The sequence below is a fragment of the Eurosta solidaginis genome, chromosome X (assembly GCF_040869045.1).
Source record: "Eurosta solidaginis isolate ZX-2024a chromosome X, ASM4086904v1, whole genome shotgun sequence".
Lineage (NCBI taxonomy): Eukaryota > Metazoa > Arthropoda > Insecta > Diptera > Tephritidae > Eurosta > Eurosta solidaginis.
In genome coordinates, this window is record NC_090324.1 from 21,515,041 (window position 1) to 21,539,912 (window position 24,872).

Here is a 24,872-nt window from a genome sequence, read left to right on the forward strand (position 1 = left end):
ATCCCAATAAGAAAAAGTATCTTTCAAATATGCTCGTAAGTATTCATTAAAAACTCTATGATTACGTTGAGTTGTGCCAACAGTTTCGTGATGGTATGCAGTTGAAAAATTATGTTTAATATTTAAAAGTTTTGTTAATTCTTCGAATAATTCATTTTTAAATTCTGTACCTCAATCTGATTTTATGGCATTCATTGTGCCGTATGTTAAAATGTATGTTTCAAAAATTGCTGAAGCGATTGTTTTTGCCTATTTGTCTGGCACAGCGACTGTTATCAGGTATTTAGTCATGTCGCAAATCATGGTAAGTGCGAACTTGTTACCATATTTGGACTCAGGTAGGGGTCCTATTGTGTCAATTACTAGTATATCGAATGGTTTACAAGGAGCTGGTGTTAAAACAAATTTTTCTTTTGTTTTAGGTTTAACCTTGTTTAAAAGACAATCTTTACAATTTTTAATATATTTCGAAATATCACGAGTCATATCTTTCCAATAAAATTTTGTTCGTAGGTTTGCGTAAAGTCTTTTAATTCCGCAATGTCCACCAGAAATGGGATCATTATGGTAAATTTCCATTAGCTTGAATTTTGTATCCTCATCTGTTACTGTCTCCACTGGATCTTTTAAGATAATTTCTAATGGTTCTAAAATTTTATTTCCAATATTTTTGAAATTTGTAATAGTGTGATATTCGAACAAAATATCGTTTTTAGGCCATTCAATCTGCTTAATTTTACGTTTGCCGGCTTCTGATTCAAGCCTCGAAATTAATTTCACTAAAGTCATTATTTCGTTAACAATCTCAAAACTAAGTTTCTCGAGTTTTTTATGTTTAATATGCGCAAAAATTCTTAAACTTGTTGTTTTATTATTTTTATCGTACGTAATTTCAAATCTTATCCGTGGAACTTTTTTCGAAAAATTAAATGAAAATTTGTCGTAAACGTGTAAAGTAAGTTGTTTTTCGTCGTTTTTGTCTGTTTTCCTATGTAAATTTTTGTCGTTTGCCTGTTTTGTCATTGCCATTGTCTGTCCTGCTAAAACTTGTTTGTTAGCTTCTTTATTCTCATCCATTGTAGTGCGCGATAGTGCATCAGCGCCAACGTTTGATTTACCCTTAATATATACAATAGTGAAATTATATTCAGCTAGTTCTAGCTTTATTCTCGAAAGTTTCGAAGATGGGTCTTTCATATTGAATAGGTATACTAGAAGTCTATTATCTGATTTTACAATGAAATGGGTGCCATAAACGTATGGTCGAAATTGCTTCATTGCGAAATAGATAGCTGGAGCTCCAATTCTATAAATGGTTTTTTCTGCTCTGCTTTATTAAATGCTTTAGAAGCGAAACAAATTGGTAAATCACTACCTTGCTGTTCTTGACTTAAAATAGCGCCACATCCAGTTGTGGAAGCATCAACGGTAATAATGAATTGTTTAGTAAAATCTGGATATTGGAGTAGTTTTCATGAAAGTAATGCTGCTTTCAAAGATAAAAATGCTCTTTCGCACTCAACATCCCATACAAATTCCACTCTTTTTCTGCTTAATCGATTTAGAGGCGCTGCCAGAGACGCAAAATTAGATATAAACCGTCTGTAATAGTTTGCAAACGCTACGAATTGTCGTACCGCGTCTTTATCAGTCGGTTTTGTATACTTTTTAATTGCATTTATTTTGGAGTCGTCTGGCAACAAACCTTTGGCTGAACATTTATGACCTAAAAATGTAATTTCTGGTCGTAAAAAGTTGCATTTATTTGGGTTAAGCTTGAGATTGAAAGACCTACAAGTATTGAAAACTTTTGAAGGATTTTTAATATGGTGTGCTTCACTACAACCTATGACGATAATATCGTCGACGTACAAAAATGAATGTAGTTTGTGTGCATTGCTGTGCGAAAAAATTGAGTAGCGAGGCGCCAGGTCTTTGTTGTGCGGGAGGTAAAGTTATTATTTCTAATTTTCAGGAGCCAAAGTCGCTAATTCTTGGTAATCACCCATTATCAAAGCATTTACTAAATAATGCAAGAAAGTAGAATAGCTTATTTCAGATGACGTCTTTTGGTACATATTAGATAAGAGAAGGCAGGTATACCACCTCAAGGGATCATTATTACCAGAACCGGATGTGCTTGTTAAATACTTACAAATTTATTTTATTTCTGAAGCTGACCAAACATCTATTCGCTCAAACATGAATCCTTCGTTAAATGTGGAAGTTATTGAAATGCTTCAAAATTTATTGCACATGAATAATTCAATAATTTCAAGCTTTAATAAATTGCGATCAAACAAAATATATATCTTGCATGCAGTTCTATGCTCACCGGTTCATGATCAGAGATAACTGCTTAAATCACCTCCATTATTTTAAAGATCTATTGAACCAATACTCCGTGGACATGATGGCAAAGATGATTTACGAAAGATTGAATTTCGTACGCAGAAACCAACAAAAACTACGTGCTGAAGGATATATACACTTACCTGATGCTATCAATGAAGATTCTAATATTAATGTTTCTACTATAGGCCAAAAAGTTATACTTCCCATTTACGGGCTCAGCGCGTTATATGCAGGAAAAAAACACAAGTCGCGATGATATATGTACCTCATTATGGACGCCCTGATTTATTTATAACTTTCACATGTAATCCTGAATGGCCAGAAATAACTCAAGAGTTTTTTGATTCACAAAAGTTATACGATCCACATGATATTGTAGCTAGAGTTTTTCATTCAAAAATGAGAAAGATAATGTTTATTTTAACCAAAAAATGCATATTTTGAGAAATTAGGTGCCACATGGACCCAGTACAATGGCAAAAACGTGGGTTACCGCACTGTCATATATTGCTTTGGCTGCAGACGAAAATTCAGCCACACGAAATAGATAGCATTATTTCCCAGTGGGAAAACTCGTCTTGCATTACTTTTTTCAAGCATGAATACAATAATGAAATCCATTGCATACATACATACATGCCAATGTAAGCGGAGGGGTAAGGTGTTCTGTTTTATTGTATGCTCTTGCCGCTCATTCTATTTATTTTTTCCGCTCTGCCTGTGAACTTATGATTTTGTTTCCCGTTATTCTCTTTTTTCTGATGCAGTCGATATGGATATTAAATATTTAGTAATTGCAGAGAATTTATAAGCAATGAGAAGGAGTTTTTTTGGCATCCACTGGTTACGATCCATTTGCATGTGACACGTCTTGCACTTCACCACTTTTCCCCAAATTCATGTTAACTTAACAGGGTGCAAGACGTAACAGAAAATTCTCTTAACGATTTTCTATGTTCGTCTGTTACCAAAAAATTCTCTGATCAGAGCAATTATATTGCAAATTTTAATTCTCTGATTTTTTGTAAATAAATTATGATGATTGGTATTGTTTCTTTGTAAATTGACTTGCTCCATTAAGCAAGGTCTTAGGAGGCAATTATCCAATAGCATATTTGGTTCAGGTGTAAAGCACTTGTATCAATTTATTTTTTCTTTTTTCAACTTGTGGTTCAAATGCCGCTCGTTGTTTTATTATTTATATATTGGTCCCATCCATCCATTCATTACCATGATCAGGAAAGGTGCCCATTTTTCCCATAACCGCCGATTTTACCAGGCCATCAGAAAAAGGGAACAATATATTTGCTCGAATAATATTACCACAAATTCCACATCTTCAACTAACTTTCGAATATCGAATTTCCATGTTGTCATCTTCCTCACCTGCAGACAATTCATTTTACCGTCTTACTCATATACATGCAATCTGATACAATTTTATTCATATCGAATTTCCTCATTTCCATATTGTCTTGTCATCTTCCTCATCTGCATACAATTTTATTTTTCCCTCTTCCTACCTAACGCACCCTTCATCTTATTATTGAAATCATATGGTATATGGTTAAGTGCCTTATGCTGCGCGCACAACTTTTATAAACTCTGAGTTCGACTACCGCGTCGACTCCATATTTATTTTTGTATTTTTTCAGCTTTGGTGGTTGAAAATCAATCAAACAAATGAATAAAAAGTTTATTTTTTTAAGCCACAGAGAAAGGCAGAAAATTTGAAAAAGAGCCCGATTCACCAGGCCATCATAAAAATTTGTAGGGTTACTGGAGTAATATAAATTGCATTTGGCATCTCTAATTACTAAATGAATTCTGCTAAGTAAAAAGTACTATACAAACTAAAGAGGATAATAGAGCTATCTCCTTTGTACAACATATAAATATGTTTCCAAGTCAGAAATTACCGTTAGTTATATATATGTCCCACGCATTCACTCACCACTCAATAGATTGAAACGCATGCTTATAACTGCCTGTTAGGCTATTGTGGGACAGCTGTATAGGCTACTGAGTTGTTGTAGGTTCTCGTGGAATCGAGTCCCGCTCAAGTTAAATAAATTTTTTTTTAGCTGAAATTAAAAAAGTGCTGTTAATGCGCCAAAAAAGCAAAATTTTGCCGATAAGCGTTTTCTTACAATGCAATATCAAAGAAAAATTTTTTGCAAGAATATAATAATGTGCTAAAACCATTTGACAAAATCAAAAGCTAACCAAATTCAAACAATTGTTGAATTACTTTCAATTGTTAGAAAATGTTCTCAAAGCTAAAAAGGTCATTCAAGACCGTCGAAAGCTGGCATGGTAATAGGCGACCATATAAAATAGCAAATGTCGCTAAAATATGCAAGCATTTTTCCTAACTTCCATACCCGCCTTCGCCTCATCCACAAGCACAAAAGTCAAACCAGATACAAAATCTTAAATTTTGATTTGGTGTCGATTCTTATTACCAACACATTCAAACATTTCGTCCGGCCTCGTACATATAGGCCAAAACTAACAAAACCTTAGATTTTAGCGAGGAAATCTTACATTCCCGCCTACGTCTCATCCACAAAATCACAAACATAAGAGGAAGAACAAAAAATCTAAGTCAGATAAAATTTTTATTTCTACTTGATTCCGCTTACTAACACATTCAAAGTTTCTGTCTGGCATCGTACATATAGGCCAAAACTACTACAACTTAAGAGAAAAACTTCCACTCCCGCCTGCTACACCTTGGCCAAAAGCAAACTTATAGAATTTTTTTTTTCAAAGACATTGTGAAAAAATTCAATTTCCAAATCTTCAAAGTGTAAAGAAAGAAGAATCATTGGTCAAGAAACATTTTTATATTACCAGGCACTCATAAAAATTGGCGCGTGTGTGAAATGTATGAAAATAGTTTTTGGCTTTCGTACGCACATATGCCATTCCTTTTACGCATGAGACTATACCATACAAAACTTCATATTTCCATTTCTGTTCTGATATTTCGAAGTTTCGAATGAGGAGAAAAAAATCTTCTTTTTCCTCGCCGCCTTCACCTGACCTTCAACAAAATAGCAAAAGCGAAATATTTTTGAGGTCCTTCGCACTTGCTCTGGCACTTGCAAGCACAATGTATAGATTTGGGTCGTTTCGTTCTGAACTTGTTCAATTGACCGGGTCTCTCAACTGAACAAGTGAACTAGATCTTCGATTTCAGTTCTATTTGTTCTTTTAGTTCGTTTTATCTAATGTTATTCTTTCTCTCTTCTCGTTCACGAACATTGCAAATTCATATATACATACGTAGAAATTCACAGTGAGCACGAATGTCGATGATGCCACTTATGCGATATGTGTGTATATATTTATGAAAAACATCTTTTGTAAGAAACTAATTATTACATTCATTAAACTTGAAAAGTTCATATTTACAATTTGTACCTGTACTCTTTCAACTTCCTGGATCTTCCGAAATTTGTAACTTTTTTTGAAGTTAATTATACATATGTATATATATTAACTTATTTATTCATAACACCTTTAAATATACCTACACAAAGCATTGCTGCATACACATCATACTTGTTGACTTTTTTCGTGGGTCTGAGGGGCAGTGAACAAATTTGCTTGAAAAAAAGGAACAGATGAAGAAAAATAACCAGAGAACCGAATCTCTGAAATGACCGAAAAAGCGCAGCTCTAGCAATGTATTTGTAATTATACATGGTCAGTTGATAAGGTCAGAATAAGGTAATCAAAGATTTGAAACGCAAATAGTCAAAAAGGGAAAAAATGCCAAAAATCGGTGGGATTTTCTATGAACTTGACATTTGCACTTTGTCAGGGTAGAATTAAAAGGGCTATAAAACTGTATACTTGAAATATTATTTCAAATTACAGAAAAAAATCCAAACTTAATAAATATAAACAAATATAATAAGCAAAATGACATCGACTTTTCGGCTTTTGCTTATTCAGAATTCAATTCATAATTCATCATTTTAATTGGATTTTCCATAAAAAAAAAAAAAAACAAAAGAAAATGCTTTATTTTATTTAGGCTCGAACCTCAAGCACTTGCAGCCTCAAACAAGTGCCAAACAGTGCGCCAAACGTACTATATTTCTCTTGTTATCTTATCTGCTAGTTAAACCGCGTATACGTATTTGCAACGCCGCAAGGCCATTTTCAACCCTCCATTTCCCATTGAAATTAAGCTTTTTTTACCTTTTTTAAAATTAAATTCAATTTCATATTACAACATAAAACATGCAAATATATTGCTACAAATAATAAAATTTAAATATAATTAATCCTACTAAATACCTATATTCCCACAAAGAAATCATCTTAAGAGAAAATCAAATAATATTAACACCAGCTGAAACTGTTGACAGAGAATTTTCTACTGTTAGCAGGTTAACATTGAATTTGGATTGTATGTGGTGAAGTGCAAGACGTGTTCACATACAAAAAAGTTGGAATCTAGCAAAAACTCCTTCTCATTGTGTATAAATTCTCTGGTAATTGTTTAGACGTGCGAAGTGACGAAACAAAGCGGTGAATATTTATATTTGGAAATATTTCTATAGTGCATTTATTACTAAAAATTTGAACCAAATCTAAATTCAAAATGTATTCCAAACGCCATTGGCGCGCTTAATAAAACAAGAAAAAGAAAGCAATTTCGATTTGCGCGTGGGTGAAGAAACAGTGACTGAAGAAATTCGTGGAACAGTGGCCGAAGAAATAAGTGCAGTTGCAGCTCCTGAGTTATTGCAAGTAGAGGAAAATATCGAACATCATCTTAGATTGCCCCTGGAAGAAAAGCTTGCTTTATGGGCCGGCAAACATTTGGTAACATTGGTATTCTAAAACAGTTGATGAAGATGTTCGAACTGTTTATAAATATTGACGGTGCTCTTCTATTTGAAAGCAGTAACGCATCATTGTAGCCCATATTAGGAAAAGTAGTTGGCGACACAAATGCAAACGTATTTACAATTGGAGTTTTTCTGGGCAATAAAAAGCCTTTTAATGTTTCATGTTATCTTCATGACTTTATATCGGAAATGCAAGCCTTGAAAGATGTGGGATTTTCTATCGGTGGTAAACAGTTTTTTGTTTCAATCAGATGTTTTATTTGTGATGCGCCGGCCAGGGCTTATGTTTGCGGTACGGTTGGTTTTAATGCAGGGAATGGCTGCAGCAAGTGTATACAAACTGGGACGAGAGTTAACAATACCATAATTTTCAATACTGCTGTAGCACAACCCAGGTCTGATGAAGATTTTAAACTTCGTAGATATGGAAACTACCACAAGCCAATGCCAGACAGCTGCTTATCTCTCGAAACTTACTTACTTACTTAATTGGCGCTTAACCGTCTAAACGGTTATGGCCGTCCAACAAGGCGCGCCAGTCGCTCCGCCAACCGGCGCCAATTGGTCACACCAAAGGAGTTTAAATCGTTTTCCACCTGGTCCTTCCAACGGAGTGGGGGCCGCCCTCTACCTCTGCTTCCATAGGCGGGTTCCGATAGAAACACTTTCTTGGCCGGTGCATCATCTTTCATTCGCATAACATCAATTATCTGCGCTCTCGTGCAGTTCGGACGTGTTTTTAAAACGCTCTTTCATAAATCTTTCATAAATCTATAAATCCACCGTGTTGTGAAAGTAAAAGTGCCTTTGCAATGGTAACACATTTGACAAATTGCTGACTTTTGGAAATTATCATTATTAATTCCAATTATTTAAACTTTTAATTAAAATGCCTTGTATGTGCGGTCAAAAAGTTGATAGAAATCAACCGAAAGTGCAGTGTGCTAAGTGCAACAATCTCTTTCGCATACATTGTGTTGATATCCGTCAGTCAGACGTCGATTTTTTATTGAACTCCCATCAGAGTTTTTTTTTTGTAAAAATTGTGCTACTCAGCGCCCGAATTCCCTTCGCTCTCCTCCCCCAACTCTGGTGGTGGATGAAAAGGCTATTGCCATAAATTCGAATTTGTCAGAAAGTAATTCTTCAGAATCTACGAAATCTAAGCTTGACAATGCGATAAAAAGTGACAACACTAATAACAATTGGTATCTTTATTTAATATAATATCATCTTTTAGAGCAGAGAATGCTTGTATTTTTAATGTGGTCAGTGCTCTAAAAGATGATAACAAAAAATTCTCGTTAAAATTTGATAGCTTGCACTCAGCTCTCCATGCGTTTCAGCGGATATGGTAGAAAAAGACAATACAATTGCTTCCCTCACCGCGGAAATAAATTACTTACGCGGCTCTTTTGAAGTCGCAGTTAAATAAGTCATGAGTAATGCCGATGTGTGGAATGGTAATCCCTCTCATCTGCCACCCTCAACTAATGAGAGTGCTAACATATCAAATACTTCTAATACAACGAACGTTGTGACGTCAGTGCATGAGAATGCTCGCTCGCCTGTTGCTGTTGATCCTGCTGCTTGTACAATTACAATCACGTCGCCTAGTTTTGTGAAGTCAGTGCATGCGGATACAATAAATCACAATGTTGTGACGTCAGAACCAGTGAGTTCCCTATCATCCGTACTATCGGCTAGTGCTGTTGCTTGCACTACTAACACGTCACCGCCTAGTGTTGTGACGTCAGTGCCTATGAATCCTCAATCATCTGTAGTATCGGTTAGTGCTATCTCAAATATTAGTACTGCTGCTACTTGCACTACTAATACAACGCTGTACAATGGTGTGACGTCGACGCCTCAGAGTGTTATTTCAACCTCAAATAATTCTCGCAATACGTATGCATCCATATTTACGGCCGTACCAATGACGGATATTTCGGCTTCTTCTTCATCCACTCATGCGTCTATTAAGGATGATGGACAGGGGGCAAATGTGTCTAAAACTAGAACTAAAATGAAAAATACTAATTCTCGAATTCTTATTAGAGGATCTAACGCATCGAGCGATTTGGTGGTTGCTGATCGTTACAAATGTCTACATATGTCGTCTTTTTCGCCATCTGTAACTGAAGATAATATATTTGAATATGTGGCTAGTCAAGCTAATTTAAATAAAACCGCGTTAAGTTGTACGAAGCTAGTAAAAAAAGATGTTGCGTTGGCAAATCTGAATAGAGTTAGCTTCAAGTTGGGAGTTCCTGAGTCATCATTTGAAAAATTGCTCAGCTCCGAAATTTGGCCGACTAATGTTACGGTGAAGCCTTTTCAGTTTTTTCGGAAGGCTCACAAAAAGCCTCCTCGCACACAGTAGGGAGAAATCTTCCCGCTAATAACAGCAATAACGACTTAAGGATATATTTTCACGATGTATCTTACATGAGAACCAAGTCTGATCTTGTGTATAATTTTAGTGCGCAAATGGATTATGATATCTTTGTTTTCATAGAGACATGGCTCAATGAAAAATTTTTTGATGATGAGTTCTTTGACTCAAATCTTTTCAATGTCTATCGCAAGGATCGGGATGCTGAGAAAACTGGTTGCATTCGCGGTGGTGGTGTTTTAATTGCTGTCAAGCGCCAGCTGCGTTCATTTTTATTTCCGTTCAACAATGACGACTCGCTACTTGACCAAATCTGCGTGTGTATAAATGGTTCTGGTTCTGGTGCACAAGGCTCCCTATATCTGCTTGCCTCGTATGTTACACCAGGCAGCGCATTTGATGTATACAAAGCACATGCTGATAACATAATCTCTCTTGTTTTACGAAACCTTAATGATGACCACCTCTGCGTGCTTGGAGACTTCAACCTTTGTAATATTCACTGGTCAACAAGTGTTTCCAGTTATGGTCTCACACCTAATAATCTTTCTTTGAATCACGAACTGTATTTCATTGATAATTTATTGAGTCTCAATTTAAAGCAAATTGGTAATTGTGTTAATGCCCTAAATAGATTATTGGATCTAGTATTTATAAGTGACAACATTAATTGTGAAGTCAGTGAATGCTCTAATGCAGTTATTCCCAAGGATAGGCATCACCTACCCCTGGTCATTACTTGTAGTTTTTATTATTATGCGTCGGATACTTCAGATAGCAGATTAACGTTCAATTTCAATTCGTGCGATTTTCCTAGAGTTAACGATTGTTTAATGGAAATAAACTGGGACGAATTACTGGAGGGACTTGATACTTCTAACTGCTTCTCCACGTTGAAATCCATTCTATTTAGTCACTGTTTGGATAAAATTCCGGTAAAACGAAAGAGGCCGTATAAACTTCCGTGGTATTCGAAAGAATTAAAAAAACTGAAAAACATAAAAAATAAATATTTGCGTAACTTCAAACGCTCAAAGAATCATATATTCTTTACTAAGTACAAGCACTATTTAAAGATATTTAATCATTTAGATAAGTTTCTGTACAATAACTAGATTCATAATATTGAGTCGAATATTAAATCGAATCCTAAAACGTTTTGGAACTATATAAAGTCAAAAAAAGGTGGCTCCAGTCTATCCTCTGGAGTTTTCCTCGATGATCAGGCTGCGCGATCTCTTAGTGAGGCAGCGTACTTATTTGCTGAGTTTTTTAAGTCAAATTTTTCTCAGGACGATAATAATAAAGCGGTTGATTTTTCATTGGATGCCGTTAGTATCCTAAACTTCGGTACGCTTACTCTCTCCTGAGAGGATGTTAGTAAGGCTATTATTATACTTAAATCCTCATCCCAAACTGACGTTGGTGGGTTTTCTTCTGTCTTGTTAAAAAACTGTCCAGCCTTGGTCTATCCGTTGACTCTGATTTTCAATAAATCATTATCATCTGGGACGTTCATCGATGATTGGAAGCTCACCTTGATTACGCCCGTTTTCAAATGTGGAAATAAGAACGATGTGCGTAACTATAGACCAATATCCAAGCTGTCCACAATCTCTAAAATTTTTGAGCATGCTGTGAATGCCAAGTTGAGTTTTGCTGTTAAATCCCTTATATCACCCCACCAGCACCGGTATGTTGCTGATAGGTTTACGGTTTCAAATCTTGCTGTTTTTAGCGAATACTGTGTAGATTCTTTCTCTGCTGGACTACAGGTTGATTGCATTTACACTGACTTTTCCAAAGCTTTTGATAGAGTTCCTCACACAGTTCTGATAAAAAATTAAGCTGTATCGGTTTTCATTCAACGTTTTTTGTGTGGATTCGTTCTTATTTAAGTAATAGACACTGCGTTGTTGCCATTGATGGGAAAATGTCTAGTCCGTTCGTTGCGACTTCTGGCGTTCCCCAAGGAAGTATACTAGGCCCACTTTTATTTATATTATTTATTAATGACACCAGCAGTTGTTTTTCGTTTGCAAAGTGTTTACCTTATGCAGATGACTTAAAAATATTCTCAGCTATTAAATTGGAAGAAGATGCCATAGAGCTGCAGGATGATATAAATAAGCTTCACCAATGGTGCCTGAATTCCTGTCTCTCTTTAAATACGCAAAAATGTTTCCAAATTGTTTATTCAAAATCAACTAACAATTTGTCTACAAAATACAGTATATCTAACTATGAACTTCAATGTGTTGATGAGATTAAAGACCTGGGTGTCGTTTTTCACAAAAGGTTTTCCTTCATTAATCACATTAACTACGTAACATCGAAAGCATATTCTATGCTCGGATTTGTACGGCGCAATGCTTCAAAATTCTCAGATCCCTATACCTTTAAGCTACTGTACACGTCATACGTTAGATCTCATATTGAATATGCTGTCTTCATTTGGAGACCAAGCAACCAAACGGCCATTTTTAGAATTGAGAGAATTCAAAAAATTGTCCTTAAATATGCCCTTCGGCCGTTAAACTTTTCGGAGCCAATTCCTTCCTACTATGCACGTCTTTTACTTTTAAGCCTCAAGTCTTTAGAAAATCGTAGATCTATACTGTGCTTGTCATTCATGTATAATGTTATTAATGGCTACATTGAGTGCCCTTATTTGCTGGAAAGGATTCGATTTAGTGTTCCCTAAAGATCTCTCAGAAATTTCTTTCCATTTTATTACGATTATTGCAGAATGAATTACGCTGGTAATGCTCCCATTACGCGTGCTATTCGGGAGCTTACCTCAATAAGTAATTCCGCTGCTCTTGATTTTTCTATACAAAGGGCTGAATTTATGAATATTTTGAAGTCTGATTTCTAAGTAAACCGATTACTTTTAGGCATAAGTATTTTTGAAATTTTCATTGTATCATAGTCTGTAAGGATTAAAATTCATAGACTTAAACAAATAAATAAAATATATAAATAAACATGGCCTAGCCAGCGCATCCGCTGCGTTTTAGTTCGCTGGACTATGTTGATGTCTGCGTATAGCTCGTACAGCTCATCATTAAATCTTCTTCGGTACTCGCCATCGCTAACGCGTAGAGGTCCATAAATCTTTCGAAGAACTTTTCTCTCGAACACTCCCAAAGCCGCTTCATCTGCTGTTGTCATGGTCCATGCTTCTGCCCCATATAGCAGGACGGGTACGATAAGTGACTTGTAGAGTATGATTTTCGTTCGCCGAGAGAGGACTTTACTTTTCAATTGCCTACCTAGTCCAAAGTAGCATTTATTGGCAAGATTGATTCTTCGCTGGATTTCAGTGCTGATGTTGTTGCTAGTGTTGATGCTGGTTCCCAAATAAACGAAGTCTTTTACTATTTCGAAATTATGGCTGCCAACAGTAGCGTGGTTGCCAAGGCGCATATGCGCTGACTCTTTGCTCGATGACAGCAGGTATTTCGTTTTGTCCTCATTCACCATCAAACCCATCTTTACCGCTTCTTTTTCCAGTTTGGAGTAAGCAGAACTAACAGCGCGGGTGTTTAGGCCGATGGTATCAATGTCATCAGCATATGCCAGTAATTGCACGCTTTTATAGTATATTGTTCCAGTGCGGTTAAGTTCTGCAGCTTGTATAATTTTCTCCAGCATCAAATTAAAGAAACTGCACGAAAGGGGGTCACCCTGTCTGAAACCTCGTTTAGTTTCGAACGGTTCGGAGAGGTCCTTCCCAATTCTGACTGAGCTGATGATGTTGCTCAACGTCGTTTTGCACAGCCATATAAGTTTTGCGGGGAAACCAAATTCAGACATAGCGGCATATAGGCAGCTCCTTTTCGTGCTTTAAAGTCGACGAAGAGGTGATGTGTGTCGATTCTCTTTTCACGGGTTTTTTCCAAGATCTGGCGCATTGTGAAAATCTGGTCGATAGTAGATTTACCAGGTCTGAAGCCGCTCTGATAAGGTCCAATCAGCCGGTTCACGGTGGGCTTCAGTCTGTCGCACAATACACTTGAAAGGACCTTATATGCGATATTAAGAAGGCTGATTCCACGATAGTTGGTGCATTTTGCAGTATCACCCTTCTTGTGGACTGGGCAAAGAACACTTAGATTCCAACCGTCGGGCATGCTTTCGTCCGCCCATATTTTTCTAAGAAGCTGCTGCATGCGCCTTACCAACTCCTCGCCGCCGAACTTGAATAGCTCCGCAGGCAATCCAGCAGCGCCCACGGCCTTGTTGTATTTCAATCTGGTTATTTCTATTCTAACTTCGTCATAATCGGGCGGGGGGGCATATATTACATCATCATCGATTGCGGGATCGGGTTCTTCATCTCTGCGCGGTGAATTGCTGCCTCCATTTAGGGGAGCAGAGAAGTATTTCCTCCATAATCTAAGCACTCTCTGGACATCAGTTACAAGGTCGCCGTTTTCATTCCTACAGGAGTTTGCCCCGGTCTTAAAACCTTCCGTCTGTCGCCGTATTTTTTTGTAGAATTTTCGGGCGTTATTCCTGGTGGCTAGCAGCTCAAGCTACTTGCACTCACGCCTTTCTGCTTCTGCTTTTTTTTCCTGAAAAGGCGTCTCGCTTCCCTTTTCAAATCACGATAGCGTTCACACACTCCTCTTGTCGCGCTCGCTTTTAACGTAACCCTGTAGGCAGCGTCTTTTCTTTCGGTTGCAACGCGGCATTCTCCATCGTGCCAGTTGTTTTTTCGTGGCCGCCGGTAACCAATTTTTTCCTCGGCGGCAGTACGAAGTGCTTTGGAGATATGCTCCCACTGCTCCTGTATTCCTTCAGGATGAGTTGTGCTCTCAGAGAGCAGGTGCGAGGGTCGAGTTGCGAAATCATTGGCAGTCTGTTGTGATTGAAGCTTTTCGACGTCTAGCTTTCCTTGTGTTTTTTGTTCCTTGGTTTTAGCCGCATTGAGGCGGGTGCGTATTTTGGCTGCAACGAGATAATGGTCCGAGTCGATGTTAGGTCCTCGGATCGTGCGCTCATCTAAAACACTGGAGGCATGCCGTCCGTCTATCACAACGTGATCGATCTGATTGCGAGTATTTCGATCAGGAGACAGCCATGTAGCTTGATGTATCTTTTTTATGCATGAACCTCGTGCTGGATATGACCATGTTTCGAGCACCGGCAAAGTCAATCAGCCCCAGTCCGTTAGGAGAATTTTCATTGTGTAGGCTGAACTTTCCGACTGTAGGGCCAAAAACACCTTCTTTGCCCACCCTGGCGTTAAAGTCGCCAAGCACGCCTTTTATATCATGACGGGGGCAGCGCTCGTATGTGCGTTCTAATTGTTCATAAAAAGTGTCTTTCACCTCATCGTCTTTCTCCTCTGTCGGCGCATGGGCGCAGATGAATGATATATTAAAAAATTTTGCTTTTATTCGGATAGCGGCGAGACGCTCGTCCACAGGCGTGAACGCCAACACTTGGCGACAAAGTCTCTCTCCCACCACGAATCCGACGCCGAAACTGCGCTTATTCGTATAGCCACTCCAATATATGTCACAATTTTTGATCTTCTTTCTTCCTTACTTCGTCCAACGCATTTCTTGGATGGCGGTGATGTCAGATTTTGCTTTGACGAGGACATCAACCAGCCGGGCATCTGCACCAATCCCATTCAGGGAGCGGACGTTCCAGGTGCATACCCTCAATTCATTGTCCTTCAAACGTTTGCCATGGTCTTCGTCAATAGAGAGTGTATTTATCCGAGGCTTGTTGTTATATTTCATTGGAGTATGGTTTTACGTGGCGGGTCCCAAGCCCAGCGCAAAACCCGCACAGCGGGGTTGAAAATATTACTTGGCACGTTTATATAGTGAGCCGTTTGCTCCAAGACAGACGCCCGCTTGCAGCCGTACCTATAGGTGTACAGACGCTGCCGATGAGATCTCCACCGGCTAGCCCTTAAACCGATTATGTCAGAGTGGCCTAGCCAGGTTGTCGCCTTCTCACATTAGCTCACCGCTAAACGGATGTTTAGCGGCTACCTAGAAGATACTTGGCCGCAAGCGACCGGCAGTAGTGAGCTGCTTGAACCGCATGCAAAAGAATCGTTCTGGCCATTCCCAGGTGAATGGCGGTCAGAAGCTTTCCCCACTTTCGTGGACTTCTACACACGGCCCCACCCTCCCTCTCTCGAAACAATGGGTATTAAAATGGTTACACAATTTCCATTGGAGCCAATGCACCTGATTGATTTAGGAATTGTAAAGAAAATGTTGAAATCTCTATTAGAGGGTCAAACTAAGAATTTTAAACTAAGACCGGAGAGTAAAAATAGTATATCTTCGCGACTTCTTTCCTTCGTTCCTTATATTCCAGATGAATTCGCACGTAAACCTAGAAGCCTTGAAGAGTTACGGAGGTGAAAGGCCACTGAGTTCCGCCAGTTTGTACTATATACGGGAATTGTCGCATTAAAAGATGTTGTCCCTGAGGAATATTACTATAATTTTTGTTTGCTTCATTGCTCCTATAGGCTGCTCTCTGTCAAGGAAACTTATCAGGATAATTTAGAAGTTGCTACAAACATGATAAAGCACTTCGTTGAATTATTCCCAGATATATATCATGAGAATTTAGTCAGTTATAATGTACATTCCCTTCTTCACCTCACGCAGTGCGTTCAAGAAACTGGGTTTATAAATTCATTTTCAGCATACCCGTTCGAAAGTTATATGCGAAAACTAAAACGTTACGTAAAAAAGCCTTCGAAAATTTTAGAACAGATCTACAACAAAGTAACAAGGGAAGTGTTTGAGATAAAAATGGGGGAACTAACAAAAAAAAGGTTGAACAAATATGGAAAGGTAATTGGGATTCAAACACCAACATATCTTCTTAATCTTAAACCTAAAAACAAATATTGCTTGCTAAAAACAGGAATAGCAATTGCAATTCAATGTTTGGATCAGATGGACAAGTTCTTTATGGAAAACGATTGCAAAACTGCGAAACATTTTTTACCGATCCTTTGAACTCGTCGGATATATTTGACATTTTTGTATCAGATTCAGAAACTCTGTAGAGGAAATTTTCAATTTAGATTTGGTTTTATATAAGCTCATGCGGTTACCGTATGAAAATAAACATATTTTCATTCCTATTATTCACACCAGGAAATTTTAAAATACAAACAATGAGTAAAAGAAAGAAATTTAGCTGCGCTCCACTGCGAGAGTCTTCTAATATTACAAATATCAATACAGGTAAGAGGGTTGTAAAATCATTTTCATTTCGTCTATTCACGTGACAATTATTATCAATTTATTTGTTTAAAAATTATTTCCGTAAAAGGAAATTTTGCTTTTCTAATAGAGTAAAAAATATAAGCACATAAGCAGATAAGCTAAGAAGACGCCTACGTGTATAGCCCAATTATAAAGTTCCTTTAACCGTTTACTATTTTTTGTTTAGTTTCAGAACCAGAAACATCTACAATTGCAGTATTAAAGAATGACGTTCGAATCCTTAAAGGTGATATGTTATTACAGTTATAGTTATTATTCTTATTTTCAAACTGAGGAAATGGCTTGCCCGTTGTGTCAATTTCGCGATTGAAACTAACGTATTTCAAGCAAAGTTATGGACGTGGTAACATAGATTTCCCTCAGTGCCATGATTATTATTTTAATTATTGCTTTTATTACTAGTAATATTATTTTATTTTCATGCAGAAAATGTAGCAGAATCTAAGACAATGATTCAGCAATTAATCAATACCCAGGCAAAATCTAACATTATGTTGACGGAAATCAGCACCCAAAAGCATATACGCACAACATTTCCCATAAAATCTTTGGACGAACATAGAAAGGTCGATGACGATATTGGTGAAAATCCGGACAGATATGTATGTATATTTTTACGTAAACAATTAATATTCACTTATTGCTTACAAATAGATGGCTATCTTGAAGGGCATAATAGGTCAGCAGAAATATTTCTGCAAACGGTTTTCAAATATTGTCAGCGGCGATGTCAAATTAAAACTAAATTACGACGGTGTCAAAAACATTATTCCATTCAAAGATTTTCAAAAACTAAATAATGCATTATTTGGTAAGTAGTTGCACATAGTAATTATTTAAACTATTTTAAGCTCTTTTTTCATAGAATGCCTTAAAACGGAAGGATATGATGAGAAAAGCTACATTGCAGACATAAGAAATGCCATCAAACTCTTTAAAGGGCGTCATTTCAAGAAGCAATCCATACTAAAAAAAAAAATAAAGTAGGTCAACTGAAAATTAATTTTTTGTACACGACATTTGCTGAACAGACCTTGTCCCGTTGAAGGAAACACTCTCTTAACCTTTTCCTCTAACTATCTTTTTTTCTGTTCTCTTTATATATTACCTACATAGATAGGTATATACATACATACGTGTGTAAATTTTGACCTATATTTATAAAAAGATAAATGAAGTAATTTTAATTTGTGTGTATTAAATTTACTTGAAATATAAGAATTTTGAATGTATCATTTCTTTAAACTCCTAAACACATCTTTTCTTGCACCAAAGGTAATGCAAGGGGTAATGTATCGCTTCATTATTACAATTTCATACTTGAAAGAAAATGCTTCTTGGAATGTATCATTTCGTTTAATTTCATCGATATATTATTTCTTGCACAAGGGGTAATGTATCATTTCATTATTACAATTTCATACATGAAAGAAAATGCTACTTGGAATGTGTCCTTTCGTGTAACTTCATAACACATCTTTTCTTGCGTGAAAGGTAATATAATGGGTCATGAGTTAAGCTGCACATTACTTTCCTAGGACATTGACTATGTTAAAATTCATCGAAGATGTAAGGTTTAGAATAGATGAACTTATGCATTTCCATGCATTACCTTTTCCCACTGGGTTGTGCTGAAATACCCAGCAAACGCGATGACCCACTCCTGTACGAAATTGTGTGTAAAAATATGACACATGGACCATGTTGACAACATAATATATTTCCCCCATGGATGGCAGATGGTAAGTGTGTGAAGAGATTTCCCCACAATTATAGCGTTGAGAGGCAGTCTGGCGAAGATGGCTACCCAACATATCGTAGACGGTGTGCTGAAAACGGAGGTAATGCTGCCGACCTTGATGTCCGTGGAACTATGACCAGGATAGACAATAGATGGGTTGTTCCTTATTGCCCTGTACTCCTGCTTTGTTTTTCAGCACATATTAACGTTGAATACTGTCATTCCGTTCAAGCTATTAAATACATATGCAAATATGTTAATAAGGGCAGAGATCAAGTTACATTTTATTTTCAAAATACTTCGGATGAGATTCAAAAATATCTCAACGGTCGGTATATAAGCACTTCAGAATCTTTCTGGCGTTTTTTTGATTTTCCCATCCATGAGCGATATCCAACTGTTGTACACTTAGCAGTGCATTCAGAGAATGGGCAACGATTGTACTTCTCGGAAGATAATGTACACCGAGTTCTGGAAAACCCCCGTAAAACTACGTTGATGGCATTTTTTGAACTATGTGCTACCGATTCTTTTGCGAAAGCACTTCTTTATCATGAAGCACCGTCTTATTATACGTGGAGCAATAACAAATTTTCCAGAAGGAAGCGCGGAATACCTATTGAAGGTAACCCAGGGATTAAAAAGGATTCGGCGCTTGTTAGAGTATACAATGTACACCCCAATAAAACGGAATGTTTTTATATACGATTATTGCTTCACAATATTCGAGGTCCTACCTATTTTGAAAGCTTGAAGACTGTAAATGGTGTGTTTTTCCCAACTTTTCATGCCGCTTGCAGAGAACTACAACTTTTGGAAAAAGGCGACCATTGGAACAATGCCATAGTTGAGGCAGCTCTTTTGCATTCGCCGCCAAGTCTAAGAGAGTTATTTTCCATTTTAATAGTTTTTGTCAGCTGTCAAATGCTGAGTTATTATGGAACACGTTCAAGGATGACTTCTGTGAAGACTTCCTTTTCAATGAACGCAAAAGACGTAACGATCCCGATCTAGAAATTTCTGAATATTTAATAAATCAAGGTTTTAAAAAAATTTTACGACTATAGTGATAATGATTGAATAAGTAGTTAACATTTCTTTTAAGGTTTGATTGACATCGAGGACAAAGTAATAGGCCTTTGCGAAAAAGATTTAACCAGTTTTGGGTTGACTTCTCCAAATCGTGATAATCAATGGCCGGAATCCTGATGCCCCCATGTGACTTAAATTATTTAAATGACTACCTTCAAGCTAATATATCGAAAAAGGTTTCGGATCAACAGCTGACATGTGACAGCATTGAAAACAAAAGAGGTCAAGCATTTTTCTTAAATGCTCCCGGTGGTTGTGGAAAAACATATTTACTTAATCTTCTTCTCGCATATGCCAAATGTAAAGGTCAGGTCACGTGGCGCTGGCTGTGGCATCATCGGGAATTGCAGCGACTCTTTTATCTGGTGGTCGATCAGCCTACTCCATTTTTAAATTACCCTTAAACGTGTCTCTCCAAGAAGAAAAGGTTTGTTCCATTCAAAAGAACGGGTCACTGGCTAAAATAATACAAGAGGGAATTCTTATAGTGTGGCATGAGTGTACAATGACAAACTGAGCACATATTGAAGCAGTATATCGTACATTAAAAGTCTTAAGATCAAACGACAAATCATTTGGTGGGATAACAATCCTTTTTGCAGGGGATTTTCGTCAGACTTTGCCAGTAGTGGCGAAAGGAACTCGAGCTGATATTGTTAAATCGTGCTTCAAATCATCATTATTATGGATTCACCTCGAAAAATTGTGTCTGCGAACGAACATGAGAGCGCATCTTAACGGAACTATAAGTACATTACCCCAGGATTTATTAGATATTGGAGATGGTAAAATTTTCACTGAGAACGGCTACTTTATAGTAGATTCAAACCTTGGGAATGTGGTACATAGCGTGAGCGAATTAATATCAGAAGTTTACCCAAATATTGAAGAGCTATCCAGCAAGCCATATACTTGGCTATGCGAACGGGCTATCAAGGAATAAGACTGTATACGAAATGAATAACATAATTCTAGTTCAACGACTGCCAAATTACAGCTTGCAAAACTTTTAAGTTACCTTCTTTTAAAAGTGGGCGGTGGCACGCCCATTGTCCAAAATTTTACTAATTTTCTATTTTTCGTCATAAGGTGAACCCACTTACCAAGTTGTATTGCTTTATCAGTCTTTGGTAATGAATTTACGCATTTTTTCGGGTTTTCGAAATTTTCGAGATCGAAAAGTGGGCGTGGTTATAGTCCGATTTTGTTCATTTTAAATGGCGATCTGAGATGAGTGCAAGGAACTTACATACCAAATTTCATATCAAAATTTACTCAAGTTATCGTCTTCACGGACAGACTGACATAGCTAAATGAATTTCTTTATTCGCCCAGATCATTTTGGTATATAGAAGTCTATATCTATCTCGATTAGTTTATGCCGTTACGGGGTACTGTTACGCGAACAAAATTAATATACTCTGTGAGCTCTGCTAAGCTGAGTACAAACAAGTAAGGAAGGCTAAATTCGGGTGTAACCGAACATTACATACTTAGCTGAGAGCTATGGAGACAAAATGAGGGAAAATCACCATGTAGGAAAATGAACCTAGGGTAACCCTGGAATGTGTTCGTAAGACATGTGTATCAAATGGAAGGTATTAAAGAGTATTTTAAGAGGGAGTGGGCCATAGTTCTATAGGTGGACGCCATTTAGGGTTATCGCCATAAAGGTGGACCAGGTCTGACTCTGGAATTTGTTTGTACGATATGGGTATCAAATGAAAGGTGTTAATAAGTTTTTTAACAGGGCGTGGGTTTAGTTCTATAGGTAGACGCCTTTTTGAGATAGCGCCATAAAGGTGGACCAGGGTTGATTCTAGAATTTTTTTGTACGATATGGGTATCAAATGAAAGGTGTTAGTGAGTATTTTAAAAGGGAGTGGGCCTTGGTTCTATAGGTGGACGCCTTTTCGAGATATCACCATAAAGGTGGACCAGGGGTGACTCTAGAATTTGCTTGTACGATATGGGTATCAAATGAAAGGTGCTAATGAGTATTTTAAAACGGCGTGGGCCTTAGTTCTGTAGGTGGTCGCCTTTTCGGGATATCGCCATAAAGGTGGACCACGGGTGAATCTAGAATTTGTTTCTACGATATGGGTATCAAATGAAAGGCGTTAATGAGTATTTTAAAAGGGAGTGGGTCCTAGTTCTATAGGTGGACGCCTTTTCGAGATATCGCAATAAAAGTGGACCAGGGGTGACTCTGGGATGGGTTTGTACAATATGGGTATCAAACGAAAGGTGCTAATGAGTTTTTTAAAAGGGAGCGGGCTTTAGTTCTAAGGGTGGACGCCTTTTCGAGATATCGCCATAAAGGTGGATCAGGAGTGACTCTAGAATTTGTTTGTACGATATGGGTATCAAATGAAAGAGTCGGCCTTAGTTCTATAGGTGGACGCCTTTTCGAGATATCGCAATAAAGGTGGACCAGGGGTGACTCTAGGATGCGTTTGTACAATATGGGTATCAAACGAAAGGTGATAATGAGTATTTCAAAAAGGGAGTGGGCCTTAATTCTATAGGTGGACGCCTTTTCGAGATATCACCATAAAGATGGACAAGGGATGAATATAATATGTTTGTACGATATGGGTATCAAATTAAAGGTATTAATGAGGGTTTTAAAAGGGAGTGGTGGCAGTTCTATATGTGAAGGCGTTTTCGAGATATCGACCAAAATGTAGACCAGGGTGACCCAGAACATCATCTATCGGGTACCGCTAATTTATTTATATATGTAATACCATGAACAATAATCCTGCAAAGCTTCCAAGGGCTTTTGATTTCGCCCTGCAGAACTTTTTCATTTTCTTCTACTTAATATGGTAGGTGTCACACAAATTTTACAAAGTTTTTTCTAAAGTTATATTTTGCGCCAATAAACCAATCCAATTACCATGTTTCATCCCTTTTTTTCGTATTTGGTATAGAATTATGGCATTTTTTAAATTTTTCGTAATTTTCGATATCATAGTCGGATTTCGGCCATTTTTTATACCAATACAAAGTGAGTTCAGATAAGTACGTGAACTGAGTTTAGAAAAGATATATCGATTTTTGCTCAAGTTATCGTGTTAACGGCCGAGCGGAAGGACAGACGGTCGTCTGTGTATAAAAACTGTGCGTGGCTTCAACTGATTTCGCCCTTTTTCACAGAAAACAGTTATCGTTCTAGAATCGAAGCCCCTACCAAATTTCACAAGGATTGGTAAATTTTTGATCGACTTATGGCATTAAAAGTATCCTAGACAAATTAAATGAAAAAGCGCGGAGCCATGCGCATTTTGAAATTTTCTTTTATTTTTGTATTTTGGTGCACCATATCATTACTGGAGTTGAATCTTGACATAATTTATTTATATACTGTAAAGATATTAACATTTTTGTTAAAATTTTACTTAAAAAAAAAAAAAATTTTTAAAGCGGGCGTGGTCGTTCTCCTATTTTGCTAATTTTTATTAAGCATACATATAGTAATAGGAGTAACGTTCCTGCCAAATTACAGCTTGCAAAACTTTTAAATTACCTTGTATTAAAAGTGGGCGGTGCCACGCCCATTGTCCAAAATTTTACTAATTTTCTATTCTGCGTCATACGTTTAACTCACCTACCAAGTTTTATCGCTTTATCCGTGTTTGGTAATGAATTGTCGCACTTTTGGGTTGTACGAAATTTTCGCTATCGAAAATGTGGGCGTGGTTATAGTCTGATATCGTTCATTTTAAATAGCGATCTGATATGAGTACCCATGAACCTACATACCAAATTTCATCAAGATACCTAAAAATTTAGCCAAATTATCGTGTTAACGGACGGACGGACGAACATGGCTCAATCAAATTTTTTTTCGATAGTGATGATTTTTATATATGGAAGTCTCTATCTATCTCGATTCCTTTGAACCTGTACAACCAACCGTTATGCAATCAAAGTTATTATACTCTGTGAGCTCTGCTCAACTGAATATAAAAATAGGTAGGTACTTTGTGTGACGATGCAAAGTTTCACGTTTTTTGTGGTCTGCATGTAAAAGCTATGACTACGAATCACTTATTTCAACAATGTATGACATAAGCGTAAGTATTTGATGAAATTTGAAGCTTCTAGCCGTAAAAAAGGGGCCAACAATGACAGTTTATATGGGGAATATACTATATATATACTATATATCAACGGTCGGTATATAAGCACTTCAGAATCTTTCTGGCGTTTTTTTGATTTTCCCATCCATGAGCGATATCCAACTGTTGTACACTTAGCAGTGCATTCAGAGAATGGGCAACGATTGTACTTCTCGGAAGATAATGTACACCGAGTTCTGGAAAACCCCCGTAAAACTACGTTGATGGCATTTTTTGAACTATGTGCTACCGATTCTTTTGCGAAAGCACTTCTTTATCATGAAGCACCATCTTATTATACGTGGAGAAATAATAAATTTTCCAGAAGGAAGCGCGGAATACTTATTGAAGGTAACCCAGGGATTAAAAAGGATTCGGCGCTTGTTAGAGTATACAATGTACACCCCAATAAAACGGAATGTTTTTATATACGATTATTGCTTCACAATATTCGAGGTCCTACCTCTTTTGAAAGCTTGAAGACTGTAAATGGTGTGTTTTTCCCAACTTTTCATGCCGCTTGCAGAGAACTACAACTTTTGGAAAAAGGCGACCATTGGAACAATGCCATAGTTGAGGCAGCTCTTTTGCATTCGCCGCCAAGTCTAAGAGAGTTATTTTCCATTTTAATAGTTTTTGTCAGCTGTCAAATGCTGAGTTATTATGGAACACGTTCAAGGATGCCTTCTGTGAAGACTTCCTTTTCAATGAACGCAAAAGACGTAACGATCCCGATCTAGAAATTTCTGAATATTTAATAAATCAAGGTTTTAAAAAAATTTTACGACTATAGTGATAATGATTAAATAAGTAGTTAACATTTCTTTTAAGGTTTGATTGACATCGAGGACAAAGTAATAGGCCTTTGCGAAAAAGATTTAACCAGTTTTGGGTTGACTTCCCCAAATCGTGATAATCAATGGCCGGAATCCTGATGCCCCATGTGACTTAAATTATTTAAATTACTACCTTCAAGCTAATATATCGAAAAAGGTTTCGGATCAACAGCTG

The 24,872-nt window shown here is 37.2% G+C and overlaps 2 protein-coding genes across 7 annotated transcripts in view; both read left to right on the top strand.

The window, feature by feature from the left end:
- Window positions 1-18,045, top strand: part of LOC137234219 (uncharacterized) — a 142,480-nt gene extending 124,435 nt beyond the window's left edge. The window contains exons 2-5 of the mRNA XM_067757842.1: window positions 17,068-17,127; window positions 17,328-17,503; window positions 17,556-17,712; window positions 17,767-18,045. Of these exons, the coding sequence (XP_067613943.1) occupies window positions 17,351-17,503; window positions 17,556-17,712; window positions 17,767-17,888 (432 nt within the window). The 5' untranslated portion in view covers window positions 17,068-17,127; window positions 17,328-17,350 and the 3' untranslated portion in view covers window positions 17,889-18,045. The remainder of the gene's footprint in view (window positions 1-17,067; window positions 17,128-17,327; window positions 17,504-17,555; window positions 17,713-17,766) is intronic.
- The window catches only part of unc-13, a 4,182,017-nt gene that overhangs the window by 1,483,443 nt on the left and 2,673,702 nt on the right, over window positions 1-24,872 (top strand). The window lies entirely within an intron of this gene.